At 49.4% G+C, this 13,717-nt stretch overlaps 4 protein-coding genes across 4 annotated transcripts; 2 read left to right on the top strand and 2 right to left on the bottom strand.

The window, feature by feature from the left end:
- Positions 1 to 2,900: 2,900 nt before the first annotated feature.
- On the top strand, positions 2,901 to 4,349 carry N7517_002341 (uncharacterized protein; the record flags this gene model as incomplete). The annotated part of the gene is made up of 2 exons (XM_056720071.1): positions 2,901 to 3,527; positions 3,585 to 4,349. The coding sequence occupies 2 exons, from the start codon at positions 2,901 to 2,903 to the stop codon at positions 4,347 to 4,349; spliced, it is 1,392 nt and encodes a 463-aa protein (XP_056584206.1).
- Positions 4,350 to 5,083: 734 nt separating this feature from the next.
- On the top strand, positions 5,084 to 9,733 carry N7517_002340 (putative UDP-glucose:glycoprotein glucosyltransferase; the record flags this gene model as incomplete). Its single annotated transcript, XM_056720070.1, has 4 exons — positions 5,084 to 5,232; positions 5,309 to 5,662; positions 5,724 to 6,561; positions 6,617 to 9,733. 4 exons carry the CDS (start codon positions 5,084 to 5,086, stop codon positions 9,731 to 9,733), a joined length of 4,458 nt encoding a protein of 1,485 aa, XP_056584205.1.
- Positions 9,734 to 9,936: 203 nt separating this feature from the next.
- Positions 9,937 to 12,054, bottom strand: N7517_002339 (MYB DNA-binding domain protein; the record flags this gene model as incomplete). The annotated part of the gene is made up of 2 exons (XM_056720069.1): positions 9,937 to 11,933; positions 11,991 to 12,054. The coding sequence occupies 2 exons, from the start codon at positions 12,052 to 12,054 to the stop codon at positions 9,937 to 9,939; spliced, it is 2,061 nt and encodes a 686-aa protein (XP_056584204.1).
- Positions 12,055 to 12,574: 520 nt separating this feature from the next.
- N7517_002338 (exosome non-catalytic core subunit RRP40) lies at positions 12,575 to 13,393 on the bottom strand (the record flags this gene model as incomplete). Its single annotated transcript, XM_056720068.1, has 1 exon — positions 12,575 to 13,393. One exon carries the CDS (start codon positions 13,391 to 13,393, stop codon positions 12,575 to 12,577), a length of 819 nt encoding a protein of 272 aa, XP_056584203.1.
- Positions 13,394 to 13,717: the final 324 nt, after the last annotated feature.

Here is a 13,717-nt window from a genome sequence, read left to right as displayed (position 1 = left end):
TAATAACACCTGCACCGGCTTTTTGCGTTTTGGACAGAAGACTAGTGAGCTGCAGACTGCAGATCTTAAACGGGGATGAGCAACAGTGTGGTCTTTGCTATGATTCTCAATGAGGCTTCAGACCAGGGGATCTCAGCGGGCTCCCGATTTGTATAACTATCCCTACGGGGGTACGCTGTACCCACAAGATGTTGCTCAATTGGAGGCCTATCCAAAAAACCAAATTCAGGAGGTGGTTAATGCGTAAAGGGGTTTCTTTGTACTCCGTACTCAAGATAATATAAAGTGGAGAATATCAAGTTCCTCCTATAGTGTAGATACCCAAGGGGCCCCCTTGGGCACCTTTTCCAATAGTTGAGGAATGTGTTTTATAGGTCTTTTCTTAAATATATCCTTAGTCGGGGCAAAGGTAGTCACAGGGGAAAAAAGGCTTTGACTGTACAGATTTAAAGGGGCCGTTTGACAAGCTTACATTGTACACAGCATAATAACTGATCAAAGCTTCAAAAGCACCGTTGTCGTCATTTCGGTACCGAGGCCCAGCGTTCGCCCGAGTAGCTGGTAGCTGGTAGCTAGCAAAATCCCCATTACGGGGTACTCCGTACAACAAAGGCGATGATGAAATGATCGCCCCCCAATGATCCGGCTAAATTTCCCCTGAGACTACCTTGACGTACTCCGTATAGAGTGTACAATATCGGAAGCAAGCAAAGGCGTTGCCGATCATCGCATCTGGGCTTGACGGATCGACATACGCCTCGAGCTGAAAGCTAGTCAGGTGATGCCTAGTTTGGGAAGGTCCCGAAATTGGCGGACATGTGGATCAGTATCATGTATTTTGTTTCGCTTAGATCGAGCATGAAAGAGGTCCGGATATGCGCATGTTTGCTATTTGGTCCCTAATTTGATGTATCATAGGTATCAAATTAAGTAAATGTAGCTGATCTTTCCGGGGTGCAAACCCTGGAGGTTGAAAGTACATTCGACCTGTCATCGGGAAAACAAAGAAGTGGACGCCTCAGGCACATAAGCCGCCTCAGGCATCTAAGGCATGGAAGACGGACGGCCCGTCTAGAGAGTCAACCGCGGTATAGAAATTAAGTTACCATGGAAGACACATGCTAAACCATGGATAAAATCTATAATTACCGTTGTTTATTGATCTGCAAATATTTGATCGGCTTGGAGCCTTGAAGAGCACGGCTTTCTGCCTATGTCGTACATCAAAATTGGCTTTTCATTCTGTGTGACTGCTCCAACGGCTCTTCTTTTTGAGTGGACCCAAGGCAACGGCCACAGTGGTTTCATCACCTGGGATATGATAAACATAATTGTGCACAGGTATTGCGTATGTACTTGTACATATGTATGGGCCCCACAGGCGATCGAAGCGAGCACAATCGTAATCGGAATGAAGGAATATTAATGGAGAGGGCTGTTTCTTGAAATAGACAGTATGGGAGGATGGCTCATATGCCTCAAATGGCTCATAAGGTATAATAATAGATAGTTGTATGTACACATGTTATTTTTGAATTTTTTTTCTGGGGGCGAACACAAAAGTACGTGGCCACAACTGAGCCACAATCTGCATGTACGATGGGACATTGTAGACACAAGCTGAGTGCGATTATAGCTGAGGCGGATCTCCGAGAAGTTTGTCTTGCACTTCGTAAATCGACCGGTCCAACGGAGTATACGGAGTATATTCTGCATATGTAAAAAGTACCACGGTGCGCTAATTAATCTGACAGGGCAGAAAAAGTTAGGCGTAACGGCTCCCCCAGGTCCCCCCGGTCACGATGTTAGTGTTCCGCGTTCCCTGAATGCAAGACAGCTCTAGTCCTTAAGCCGGAAAGGCACGGGGATGATCATCCAATCATAAAGGTGAGCGAGGGTCTTTGGCTTAGAACCTACCTGAAGAGGAAAGGTGTTCAACGTATGCTAGTGGGGTCTAAATAGCGCCAACGGCTGCCTCTGAAGCATTCCAAACCAATTGGAATTCACGCGAATCGGGGCTAATGACATCTTCCAGCGGGTCGGTGCAGGTGGAGTAGCCTTAAAATACAGAATCCATGGATCTGGACTCGGATAAGAGGTGGGATTGACTTAATTAAATTAATTAAATATTGATTCTATTGATCTAAAACAATTAAAAAATCAATTTAAAAATAATTTAAATCCGAAATTTTGTTTCGCGGATTTTTGCGTTCGAGTCAGACTCCACCTGGTAGACTGGTCCAGCCATGGCAACACCTCACGCATTTTTGTATGGCCTTTTCCCCTCCATGAACTTCGAACCCTTCCTTTCTCTCAACCTCCCTCTACACTCGCTTGGTCTCATATCCCCCACTTTGGCCCTTTATCCGTCTCACGTTCTTTACTCGATCCTTGAAGGGGGTTTAAGACGTGTCTCACGTTTCAGCACTCGGAAGCTAGCCATTGAAGCCGATTTTTGCGTTTTTTTTGCATACATCAGATCTGGCGTGCAGGAGATCCGAAAGATCCTGTATTGTGATTGGTTTCGCTTCTCAAGGGATATCCCAGAGAAACATAGTACTCGCCAGCCGCGAAAGCTTTTTTTCTTTGTTGGCCTCCTTGGGTGACTCAAGTCCAAACTACTTCAGGGCTGATCCGACCAACCGGGTCTCTCCATCAACCTTCTATTCCTATTTGGGTCTATCAAGTCTCCAGCTATCTCCTTGACGGGTTCTGAGCTATCCCAGCCGCCACCACTAATCCGGTTCTTCGGGTCGACCATAACTACTGCTCTTTGGCCACTGGACTTCCATTCTTTTCTTCTCATCACGACTATCTTTACTATCTTTACAACTTATCGTTAACATATTCTCTTGTGCCGACATCAGTCCCGAGACTCCAGTCCTTCAATTATCCATAGAATGTCTCAATACCCCCGCTATGAGACATTGAATGCACCTGATGGGTCAGCATTGACGTGGATCTTTGATCATTGCTTGCGCTACGCCGACAACTACGAAATTTCCCTTCGTGCTGCGTACGAACTCAATTGCCACCCGTCGAAAAGCGTCATGGGGGCTTCATTTCTTCCCGAATCACCCTCCATCTTCTCCCGCAATTCTGTTTGGTCTAAAAACTCTCGCAACTCCAAGTCTTCTCTTGATGCTCCTTCTTACGACACCAATGCCGAATTTCGTGCCTATTTGACCAAGGCCGTCTCCGAACTGCCTACTCAACCTTGCACGCTCCCTCCGAGTTTTATTCTCTCCTTTGTGCGCCGCTGTTTTTGTCTGGACCTGGCCGATGTCGACTTTGCCCAGGCTTTAACTGCTCTTGATTACCTTAGAGTCCTCCAAGGTCGCTGGAAAAAGGAGATCGATGCCGCCTTTATCCGGCTAGATATTACTTCCAAGGATGCGAGTGACCCCCAGCACTCGGAAGTGGCCCGCAAATGGCCCAATGTCTTGACCTGGTACAAGGACATCAGCCACAAGGCACGCCTGATCGAGTGTATGTATACTCAGGTATTTGTCGGCCTGCGTCGCTGGGTAAGTTTTATTCCGAGATTCAAACAGCGAGTTCCATATCTAACATTTATTTCTCAGGTTCTTGTTAATCAGATGATGCTTGAGCCATTCGACAAGGCCAATTGCCTTGCCCTTCTCAACACACTACTGCCGCCTGTTCACCGAGACAGCCCTACCCCAACACAGCAGTTGTCGACAGCCACTCTTGGACAACATCGTGACATCTTCTTCAAATATATTACCAACTACAAGGGCGATCCTTCAATGCTGGAACCTATCATTACGCAAGGCGCTCGATCCAACGAGGAGAACGGTTGGCCTGCATTGCATGAAACCCTTGATCGATATCTGATCGCAGCACTCGAAATGGTCGACGAGTGTGTTTTGATCAACGAGCCTAGTCAGATTGGCAAGTCTGGCGTCCAACGCCGCACCGACTCGGGCATCAGCTTCGGTCCCGATTTCGGCCCCTGTCCTGCTACTTCCCAAGCTTCGGACACCGAAAAGCCTCTTCCCCATTTCCCAGAACCGAACACAGGCACTAGCAAGCATGGTTCGTTCTTGGACCGATTTTCCTCCTTGTCGGGATGGGGAAAGAAGAAGGATCCTAAGAAGGAGCAGGAGAGAGAGCAACAGAGGGAGTTTGCGCGCAGTCTGAAGAAGATGCAGTCCAACAGATCATTCAACAGTCGGGCTAGCAGCACGAAGACACCAGCCAAGTTCAACGCCAATATATCCTTCGAATTGACTGACGATAAGCGCCAACGTTTGATTGATGAAGCCGAAGCTCGCAAGGCAACCGGCGCAGCTGAAGCGGCTCAAAGCATTGGCCAGGCCGTTTAATTTCAACTTGCTGCATCTTCTACAAAAGCAAACCAGCAAACAAAAAAAAAAGACCCCAAACGAGGGGACTGAACAGCCTCCTCGCATTTCCCTTGTTTTCTTTACATTCGACTCGGTCATCCCTTACTCTTCCCTCATTCTCGCTGCAGCCGTCCCCCTGCGAGCACAAAATCCAGAGGGAGCACTCGCTCCCAACTTTTAAAATACCTTTGTTGTTTCAGAACCAAAAAAAGGCGTTCGGGAGGAAGCATATGGGGGTGTTGATTTACGACTTAATGTCTTTACGATAGCGTCCAGCTTACTGGATTTGAACCCAAAAATTATTATTATCTTTATCCTTATTAAAACTCGCATTTCTCAACCAGTAAATATAAACACACCTAGGATCTCACAACTGTACTAGCCAATGCGATATACAAGGTACGGAGGTAAGCAGCCATCTAGATCTCGGAGGCTGCGCCAGTTGCCGCTCAGTCCGCCGTAGAAGCTGCGATAAGATAGCGAAACCCTCCAAGTGTCCAGATCAGATCAGCCGATTCATCCTCGATCTTCCTACCATCTTTTGTCAAGAGCTCTGGCTCATTTGGCCTGTGATGATTGCAAATGGATTGACTTGCATGTTTGTTAATTAAGAAGCCCACACCGCATTACATAGGACTTGCCCGCCACGAGGCTATCCCCTATACAATACAACAGATAAACAAAACTGCCCTCCCCCACTGCATTGCGCGATAATGAGGGTCTCTACGGGAACTCACATTTCCTGGCGGTGGTACGCCGCTGCTGGGGCTCTGCTACCAGGCTGGATTGCCGGTGCTAGTCCAGCTGTGAACGTGGCACTCCAAGCCTCCTTTGACTCGGCCCCATACCTTGTCGAGCTCCTGTACGTTGCACATTGAATAATCTATCGCCTGGAATAGATCTGTCAATACAAGAATGGGCTAATGAATTAAATGCAGGGAGTCTGCTGCCGAAGAAAACTCCACCTCCTATTTCCCTTTGTTGGATCGCATCGCCGACGGGACGTTTGAGGACCTCACAACTGAGAAGGAGCTCTACGACCGCTTCTTGACAGTCGTGAAGGATGAAGGTCACATACAGACTCCGGAGAGTCTTTCCTCGTTCAAATTATCACTTTCGGTCCGATCATCGGCGCCTCGTATTGAGGCACACTTCCAGTTCTATAACACCTCGGTTCAGGAGTCGTTGATGGTGGCCCAAGATGCGGTATGTCCCGTATGGGTTCACACAGAAGGAAAGCAATATTGCTCTTCTTCGATGGAACGCGCACAACAGGACGTCGAGGGAGAATTGTGGGTAGATCTTTGGCTGTGGGATATGGACTCTAACAGCTGACTTGAATTTGTGCCTCAGGGATCCTAGAGAGCTACCATTTGACCGCGTCCTGGGTGATGCTTCACTCCCTCCAGCTGTTCTTTACGCAGACGTCGCCTCTCCAATGTTCAGGGATTTCCATGAAACCCTAAGCGAAATGGCAAAACAGGGACAGATATCGTACCGCGTACGCTATCGACCTCCCCAACACTGGATTTCTCGTCCCTTGTTTGTGTCTGGTTACGGCGTGGAGCTTGCTTTGAAGCGAACGGACTACATTGTTATCGATGACCGTGATGCAGAACAGCTCGAAGAAAAGGGCGCCAAAAGTCTTCCAACTGATCCGGATGAGACCAAGGAAGATGCTCCAGATGACCTCCAGCCTCTGGCTTCCTCCGAAGTGATCCGTCTAGGCTTGAACTCTGCGAGCTACGTTATGGACAGCGCTGATCCTTTGGGGACACTGATCAAGATGTCCCAAAATTTCCCCAAGTATTCATCGATAGTAGCTTCCCACAATTCCACTGGCGAAATGGCGCAAGAGATCCGCCACAACCGGTTAGGGATGTTCCCTGGTGGTTATAATGCCATGTGGATCAACGGTGTGCAGATGGACACCCAGCAGATTGACGCATTCTCACTTCTAGAACATCTACGCCGAGAGAGGAAATTGATCGAAAAATTCCGCAGCCTAGGTCTATCTGCGGATGATGTCGTGAAGTTGCTGTCACACAAACTCCTCACTGAAGCCCAAGCTGGTGGCGAGGAGCAACGGTATGACTTCCGGGATGACCTAGAAGGAAACCAGGTTATTATTTGGATGAACAACCTGGAGAAGGACGCTAGATACGAGTCCTGGCCTGGTGATATTGAGGCGGTTCGTACTTATTCTGTATGGATATTGGAGTAAATACATACTAACATAATTCTAGTATGTCACCGGTTCCTACCCGGGACAGCTGCCCCCGGTGAGCCGAGATTTGCACAATGTTGTCGTGTCTATGGACTTGTCTAACCCAGAGCACATGATGATTGTCGCTGGAAACCTGCAATCCTTCGTCATGCGACGAATTCCTGTGAGATTCGGCTTTGTACCTACAAGCTCGTCGCCAGAGTCCATTGCGCAGCTGAAGGTAGTACATTACCTTTTCGATGCCTATGGTATGGGGTCTCTTGTGCAATATTTGGAAGAGTCTGCCTCGAAAGGCAAAGTGGGCTTCCCAGACAAATCATGCTTCCAGTCTGCGACTAAACAACACGACCTTGTTGACGAACACGAAGCTCTGTCTCTTGACCAAGTATTGAAGGGCGAGAAGTATAATGCTCTGGTGTCCCAGACGGCTGCTTACCAACGTCGGTTGGGTCTTACCGGCGACGGACCTGAATTCCTGGTGAACGGTATCCCTATTCCCCGAGAAGGCAACTGGATGCAGGGGATGAGTATGCAGATCGGCAAGGACTTGAAATTGGTCCAGCAAGCAATTGTAGAGGGAATCTTCGAGGAGGACGCATGGCTTCCGGAGTTCTTCCTGGCTGGCGCATTGGAGAGACGCAATACTTTCCTCATGCCCGAGGATCCCAAGAGTGTACAGATTGTGGACATTGCTACCATCCTTGCATCGGACGAAGCTGTATTGAGCAAGATACCTCACATTCCCTCGGATAAGGGAGCTCTGGAAAGTGCTCACATGATAGTTGTGGGTGATTTCGAGTCAGAGACTGGCACGAAACTACTTACCGATGCCCTCAATCTTCGAAAGGAGAACGGTGACGTGGAGATTCTGATGCTGCACAATGCGGCATCGGACGCCGAGGATGATGTCCCCAATAATCTCGTTACTCTCTATCTCTCGCTTGCGAAGGGAGAAACTATCGACCAAGTACTGGCTAAGATTGCATCTGGTGATCTTGATAGTGAAGCCCTAGAGACTGAAGCTCAAAAGATCTCTACTATTCAAGCTTCGCACCAAACTCTGACCAAAGAACTTGGATTCAGCCCAGGCACCGAGGGACTCGTTGTCAATGGGAGGGCAGTCGGCCCTATTGAGAAGGAACACTCGTTAAGTGTGAAGGAGATGAGCCAACTGATTGCCTACGAACGGATGAAACGCCTCGATTCCGTTGCGGCGGCTGTTGACCAACTCGGATTCGCCGATAAGATCGCAAACCCGCTCGACTTTGCCAAATTGACCTCGCTTGTGGCTCTTTCCACTATCTTGGATGTCCCTGAGGGTATCTTCGAAAACACTCCTGATTTCAGAGTGGACATGTCCAGTACATGGAGGACGGAGCTCTCTGTGATCACAGTTTCTAACTCTGACGATCCCACGATCCACGTTGCCGTTAGCCTTGACCCGGCGTCTGAGGTTGCTCAGCGATGGTCGCCAATTCTTAAGGTTCTCTCCGAACTATCTGGCGTTCAGCTGAAGATTTTCTTGAACCCGAAGGAAGAGCTCACGGAGCTGCCGGTCAAGCGGTTCTACCGCTATGTCTTGGAATCAGAGCCATCTTTCACAGACGAGGGCGCTCTAGCTCGGCCCCAAGCGTCATTCACTGGCGTGCCAGTCGAGGCACTGCTGACTCTGGGCATGGACGTGCCGTCATCTTGGCTCGTCGCACCTAGCGAATCAGTCTACGATCTGGATAACATTAAGCTGAGCTCGGTCAAGCCTGGCACTGACGTTGACGCCACCTACGCTCTCGAGCATATTCTGATCGAAGGCCACTCTCGTGATCTTACAACGAAGTCTGCCCCCAGAGGTGTCCAGCTTATCTTGGGGACCGAGAACAAGCATTATTTCGCGGATACCATCATCATGGCTAATCTGGGATACTTCCAATTCAAGGCACAGCCAGGTTTGTGGCAGATAAACTTGAAGCCCGGCCGCAGCGAGAAGATCTTCAATATTGATAGCGTCGGCGGTTTAGGATACCGCCCGAAAACCGGTGACGAGAACAACGAGGTTGCTCTGCTGTCCTTCCATGGTCGGACGCTGTTCCCTCGTCTGTCTCGAAAGCCAGGTCACGAGGAGGAGGATGTTCTCGAGACAGGAGTTCAACCAGGCTCAAAGATGGACTATCTCGCCAAAGGACTCAACTTTGCATCCGGCGTCCTCTCCAGTGTTGGTGTCGGGTCCAAGAGCGGAAGCGAAAAACATGCCGATATCAACATCTTCTCGGTGGCAAGCGGACACCTCTACGAGCGCATGTTGAACATAATGATGGTCTCTGTGATGCGACACACCAAGCACACCGTCAAATTCTGGTTCATCGAGCAATTCCTCTCCCCTTCCTTCCGCGCCTTCCTCCCTTCCCTCGCCCGCGAATACGGCTTCTCCTACGAGATGGTAACATACAAATGGCCGCACTGGCTGCGCGGCCAGAAAGAAAAGCAACGCGAGATCTGGGGGTACAAGATGCTCTTCCTGGACGTGCTCTTCCCCCTTTCCCTGGACAAAGTAATCTTCGTCGACGCGGACCAGATCGTGCGCACAGACATGTACGAGCTAGTCACCCACGACCTCCAAGAAGCGCCCTACGGCTTCACGCCGATGGGCGACTCTCGAACTGAAATGGAAGGCTTCCGCTTCTGGAAACAGGGCTATTGGTCCACCTTCCTCCGCGGCAAGCCCTACCACATTTCGGCGCTGTATGTCGTCGACTTGAACCGCTTCCGCGCGCTTGCTGCCGGCGACCGTCTGCGCGGCCAATATCAAATGCTCTCGGCGGATCCGAACAGTCTCAGCAATCTTGACCAGGATCTGCCCAACCACATGCAGCACCACATTCCCATCCATAGTCTGCCGCAGGAGTGGCTTTGGTGTGAGACTTGGTGTTCCGATGAAGATTTGGATGTGGCCAAGACTATTGACCTTTGTAATAATCCTCTTACCAAGGAGCCTAAGTTGGATAGGGCCCGGAGACAGGTTCCTGAGTGGACTGTCTATGATGATGAGATTGCGGCTTTGGCGAGTCGGGTTGCTGGTGAGCAGGCTGCTGCTGGGGTTGACTTTGTGCAGACTGGCGAGGACCGCAAAGATGAGTTATAGTGGACTCGGTTGGTTTCATTAGATAAAGCGATTACATTTATGATTACACTTGTTGCATTGGATTGAATAGTGAATGGCCTTTGTATTTTTATGGACATTTTCTTCTACTGCTCGCTCTCGTAAGAATTGAAATCTTAGTAAACAAGGGTATATTTGGAACACAGAAAGCAACAGCAAAGGTAAACTCTTCATTTCATGCAGTTTCACAGCTCATCCGAGTCAGTCTCGTACTTAACGTTGACTTCGCTGCTGTTGTCATCTCCGCCGTCTGAGTCAGTTTCATCGACGACAGCTTCGTACTCAGTGGCAGATCTGTGGGAAGCAGGTGATGCGGGCGATGGGGATTCTTCGACAACAGAACGAGAGCGTTCAGCCGAAGGAGCAGGACTGTCAATAGAGGCTTGTTTCTGCCTCTTGGACTTTTTCTTCTTCTTAGGGGGCTCAGAGGCCTCAGCATCGCTGTTAGGTGCCTCGTTGGCCTCCTCGGCAGCAGCAAGTTCCTCCTCCTCTCTCTGTCGCTTCTTCTCCTCTTTCTTCTGTCGCTTGCGCTCCTTGCGTGCGGCCTTGTCCTCCTGGGCTTCTTGCTTTTCCTTCTCTTGTCTCTCCTTCTCTCGCCGCTCCTTCTTTTCACGCTTCCTTTCCTCCTTGCTCTTTTTAGGAGCGACGGAAGATGACGGGGCTTCCTTGATGGGAGAGGAGGAGGGCTCCTCGTTGTGCTTGTGCTTGGACTTCTTAGCCTTTTTGGGAGGCTCGGGCAAGTCAGGCTCACCCTCCTCAGACTGCACTTCGTGGTTGGACTCGACATTCTCATCGGTGATGGGTGATGGAACTGTCTCACCCTTGGGCTTTAGGTTCGCGTTGGTGGTTTTCGTGGCTTCATCGTCATCAGAATCCTCATTCACAAATTGGGAGCTCTTCCTTTGCGCCTCCAGTCTCAAATTCCAGTGGGCACTTTTCTTAGCAGCAATTTTGGGATCAAACACAGCGCCTGGCTGGCCATTGGCCCGCATGGTCATGACCTGCCTCACAATCTTGCGCCACTTGTCTGCGCATTGTTGTCGAGACCGTGTATGTCCCATCTCCTTGCTGATGTTACCCCATACAATGAGGCGTTCATCAAGCTCGTACATATCCTTGCCTGCCTTTTCCGCAAGCATTGGCTTCATGGTGTTCCACGTTGATTCCACGGCGTTAAGGAAAATCCTGGTTTCCTCCTCTGACCAGGCGCCTTGGTTCATGGTGCCCTGGTGCTCAAGCTTGTTCTTCCAGCGCTGAGTGACATCGTCATCACTGCGCCCAATGAGCTTACCAATATAAGTCCATTTCGGACCGTGCTTGGCGTGGAGCTCGATAAGCTCATCGTCTTGTTCCTTAGACCAATCATGCGCCTTTTGAGCCGAAGCCTGGAAGTGTCTGCGCATGAATCGGTACACAGATCGTCGATCTCGGTCTGGCACAAGAGCGTAGATCTCGTCCCAAAAGTCGCCTTTTGAGATGACATCCGCAGAGACTGGGAATTCGCCGCTTGCGCCACGCTCAGAATGCTGGACCATCTCGTCGAATTTGGCGCTAGGAATACCATGCACAGTGCAAAAATTGAGTTTGTATGCTTCGATTTTTCGCACTTCATCGGGCGTATAGAAGCCAATTCTCAAATTGTCCTTCTCCCTGGTGCGTGAGCCTCTAACCCCCTTGGCCCTGCCTCCTGGCGTGGTGCTACCCTCTGGATTGGGTGAGTCAGGGGCTGGAGTTTGCTTGGTGACAGCCAGCTGCTTTACAGCAGGCGGTTCTTCTGCAAGCGGTAAGTCGGAGGTAGGCTGAGAAATGGACGTAGTTACGGCTTTCAAGTCTTCACCAATCTGCTTGTGAGCCTTCTTCGCCTTGGGCTTTGATGGAGAGGGTTGGCTGGGAGTGGGGGGATTTTGAACAGCAATTGCAGAGGGGGGTGGGTTGTTCTCTGGTGAAGCTGACTCGGAAACGGACTTTTCTGATTTGCGATGCTTCTTGGACTTTTGCTTGCGCTCAGGTTCAGACTCGCGCTTTCGCTTGGAAGGATTGGACATATTGGAGTCTAATTCTGTGGAGCGGCTTGGACCATTGGCTTCCGCAATTGCTGGTGATGAAGGCTTGGATGTTAAGGGGAAATGTTTGCTTTTCTTTTTCTTCGTCGCAACCTTGGAAGAGTTCGGAGTTTCAGGAACTGCCAGATTACAAATGTTAGTTTCAGCTCGCGCGAAGATCAAGTGGTTTCACCTACTGGTATCTCCAAAATCCTCAGGAATTTCGGGGTATGGTTCAGGCTGAGACGATGTATTTCCCATGGCAATAAGTTTCGACAATGAGTATGGAGGGGAAGAGTAGACGATGCGACGAAAAGGAGAGACCGAGGCCCTCAAAATTTACGGCCCGCGAAGCGTGCAACCCGGCAATTGGGGTTCACCGCTGGTACTGACCGCCCATGCGGGGCCAATCGAGTATCTCTGGCTATTGTAGCTATTGTAGATCTATATCATTGTAGGAGATGGAGTACAATAGAAATAATAAGATCTAGAAGAACTTAAAAATGATATCCAAGGCACCAAGGTACTCTATTCTAAAGATGCAACTCAAAATTATTGAAGACTTCCATACAATGGCCATTGTACAAGCTACAAAGGGACTCATGCATGACGCCTCCCATACATTACTGCATAAGAGATGTCTTCAGATATTTAGCCTTTACTAGACACAGTGCTGGCAGGTATCATGCTCATGATTGCATTAATAGTGTACATGCTGGCATAAAGAACATAAAAATCAACTGCAAGTCATAAAACCCATACTCCAGGTCTAAGGACACAGTCACGAAACAAGCTTCATATCCCTTAGGATTTTCGTCACTAGTTTCTTTTGGTCATGAGTGTGAAGATTTTGCTGATCTGTCTCCTGTAGACAGCGTCCAATTGCGATAGTGACCTTGACAGCACTTTCTGCGGCGTTGGAGCAGTCCACCCACACCTTTCCATTGCGGCCAACAGCAATCTCAAACCCTCCCAAGCTCTCCAACTTCTTTCCAAGCTCAGAAAGAACAACCAATCCTTCAATTGCATCCGTATTCTCGGCAGAAGAAGAGCTTGCCCGAATCAAGCGAGCCGCCATACCAGTCGAAACATCAAATACCATTCCACCCGCCAAGGGTCCCAATCCTCCATCAGCCTTGCCAGTTGCTGGGTTGACACAGGTGAGTTCAACTTCGGCGCCGGCGCCGAGTCCCACGGACTGTACTCGCGCATACACCAGCTCGCCTTGCTTCAACATTGGCCTTGTCTTCTTGGATGCGCCCTCAAAGGACAACTGACCCAGAAGCGCGTGTGCTGTGTGTGGAGTTACCATGCAGTGAAAGAAATCAACGCTGGAATGGTGGATCTGAGCAATGACGAAGTCGTTGACGGTGGGAATGTATCGGCGGTTCGGGAAAGAAAGAAGCGAGACGGTGTTTCGTTTGGCATCGGTCGTCAACAGACCAGCTTGTGTTGCTGTTAAGACATGTTTGGTTCCCTTTGAAGAGGGCTGTGATAGGATGCGGAGGCCGGGGCCTAGTCGTAGAGGGTTGGAGCTGTTGGTAGGAAGATGGTCTGGAGGTACCTCGTCGCTAGGTAATAGGACAAGCGGGGCACTCATGATGCCAGAATGGATAGACTGTACTTTTAGAATAGCCTGGGGATAAAAGTCTTTGAGGGAACAGGTCTAATTCTGTATTGCTGGATTTGTTTCTTGCAGATAAATTGTCTGCTTTTGCGCATTGATTCCAGAGTCTGCGAAAGAAAACGACATTTCTTATCAGCACGTGACCTAGTTGTATGTACACTGACCAAGCTCCATTCCAGTACTTGACTGGGGACAATGAATAAATTATGTTTTTTAAACCGTTACTAAAATATTGTAAGCTGTGCCTAGCAGTTTTATTTTAATGTTAGAGCCATATCCATCATGGAAAACTGTGCG

Source organism: Penicillium concentricum (assembly GCF_028827145.1).
Source record: "Penicillium concentricum strain IBT 3081 chromosome Unknown utg000001l_segment0_segment0, whole genome shotgun sequence".
Classification (NCBI taxonomy): Eukaryota; Fungi; Ascomycota; class Eurotiomycetes; order Eurotiales; family Aspergillaceae; genus Penicillium; species Penicillium concentricum.
Note: the sequence above shows the minus strand (reverse complement) of the source record. Positions and strands in the feature narration are given on the sequence as shown.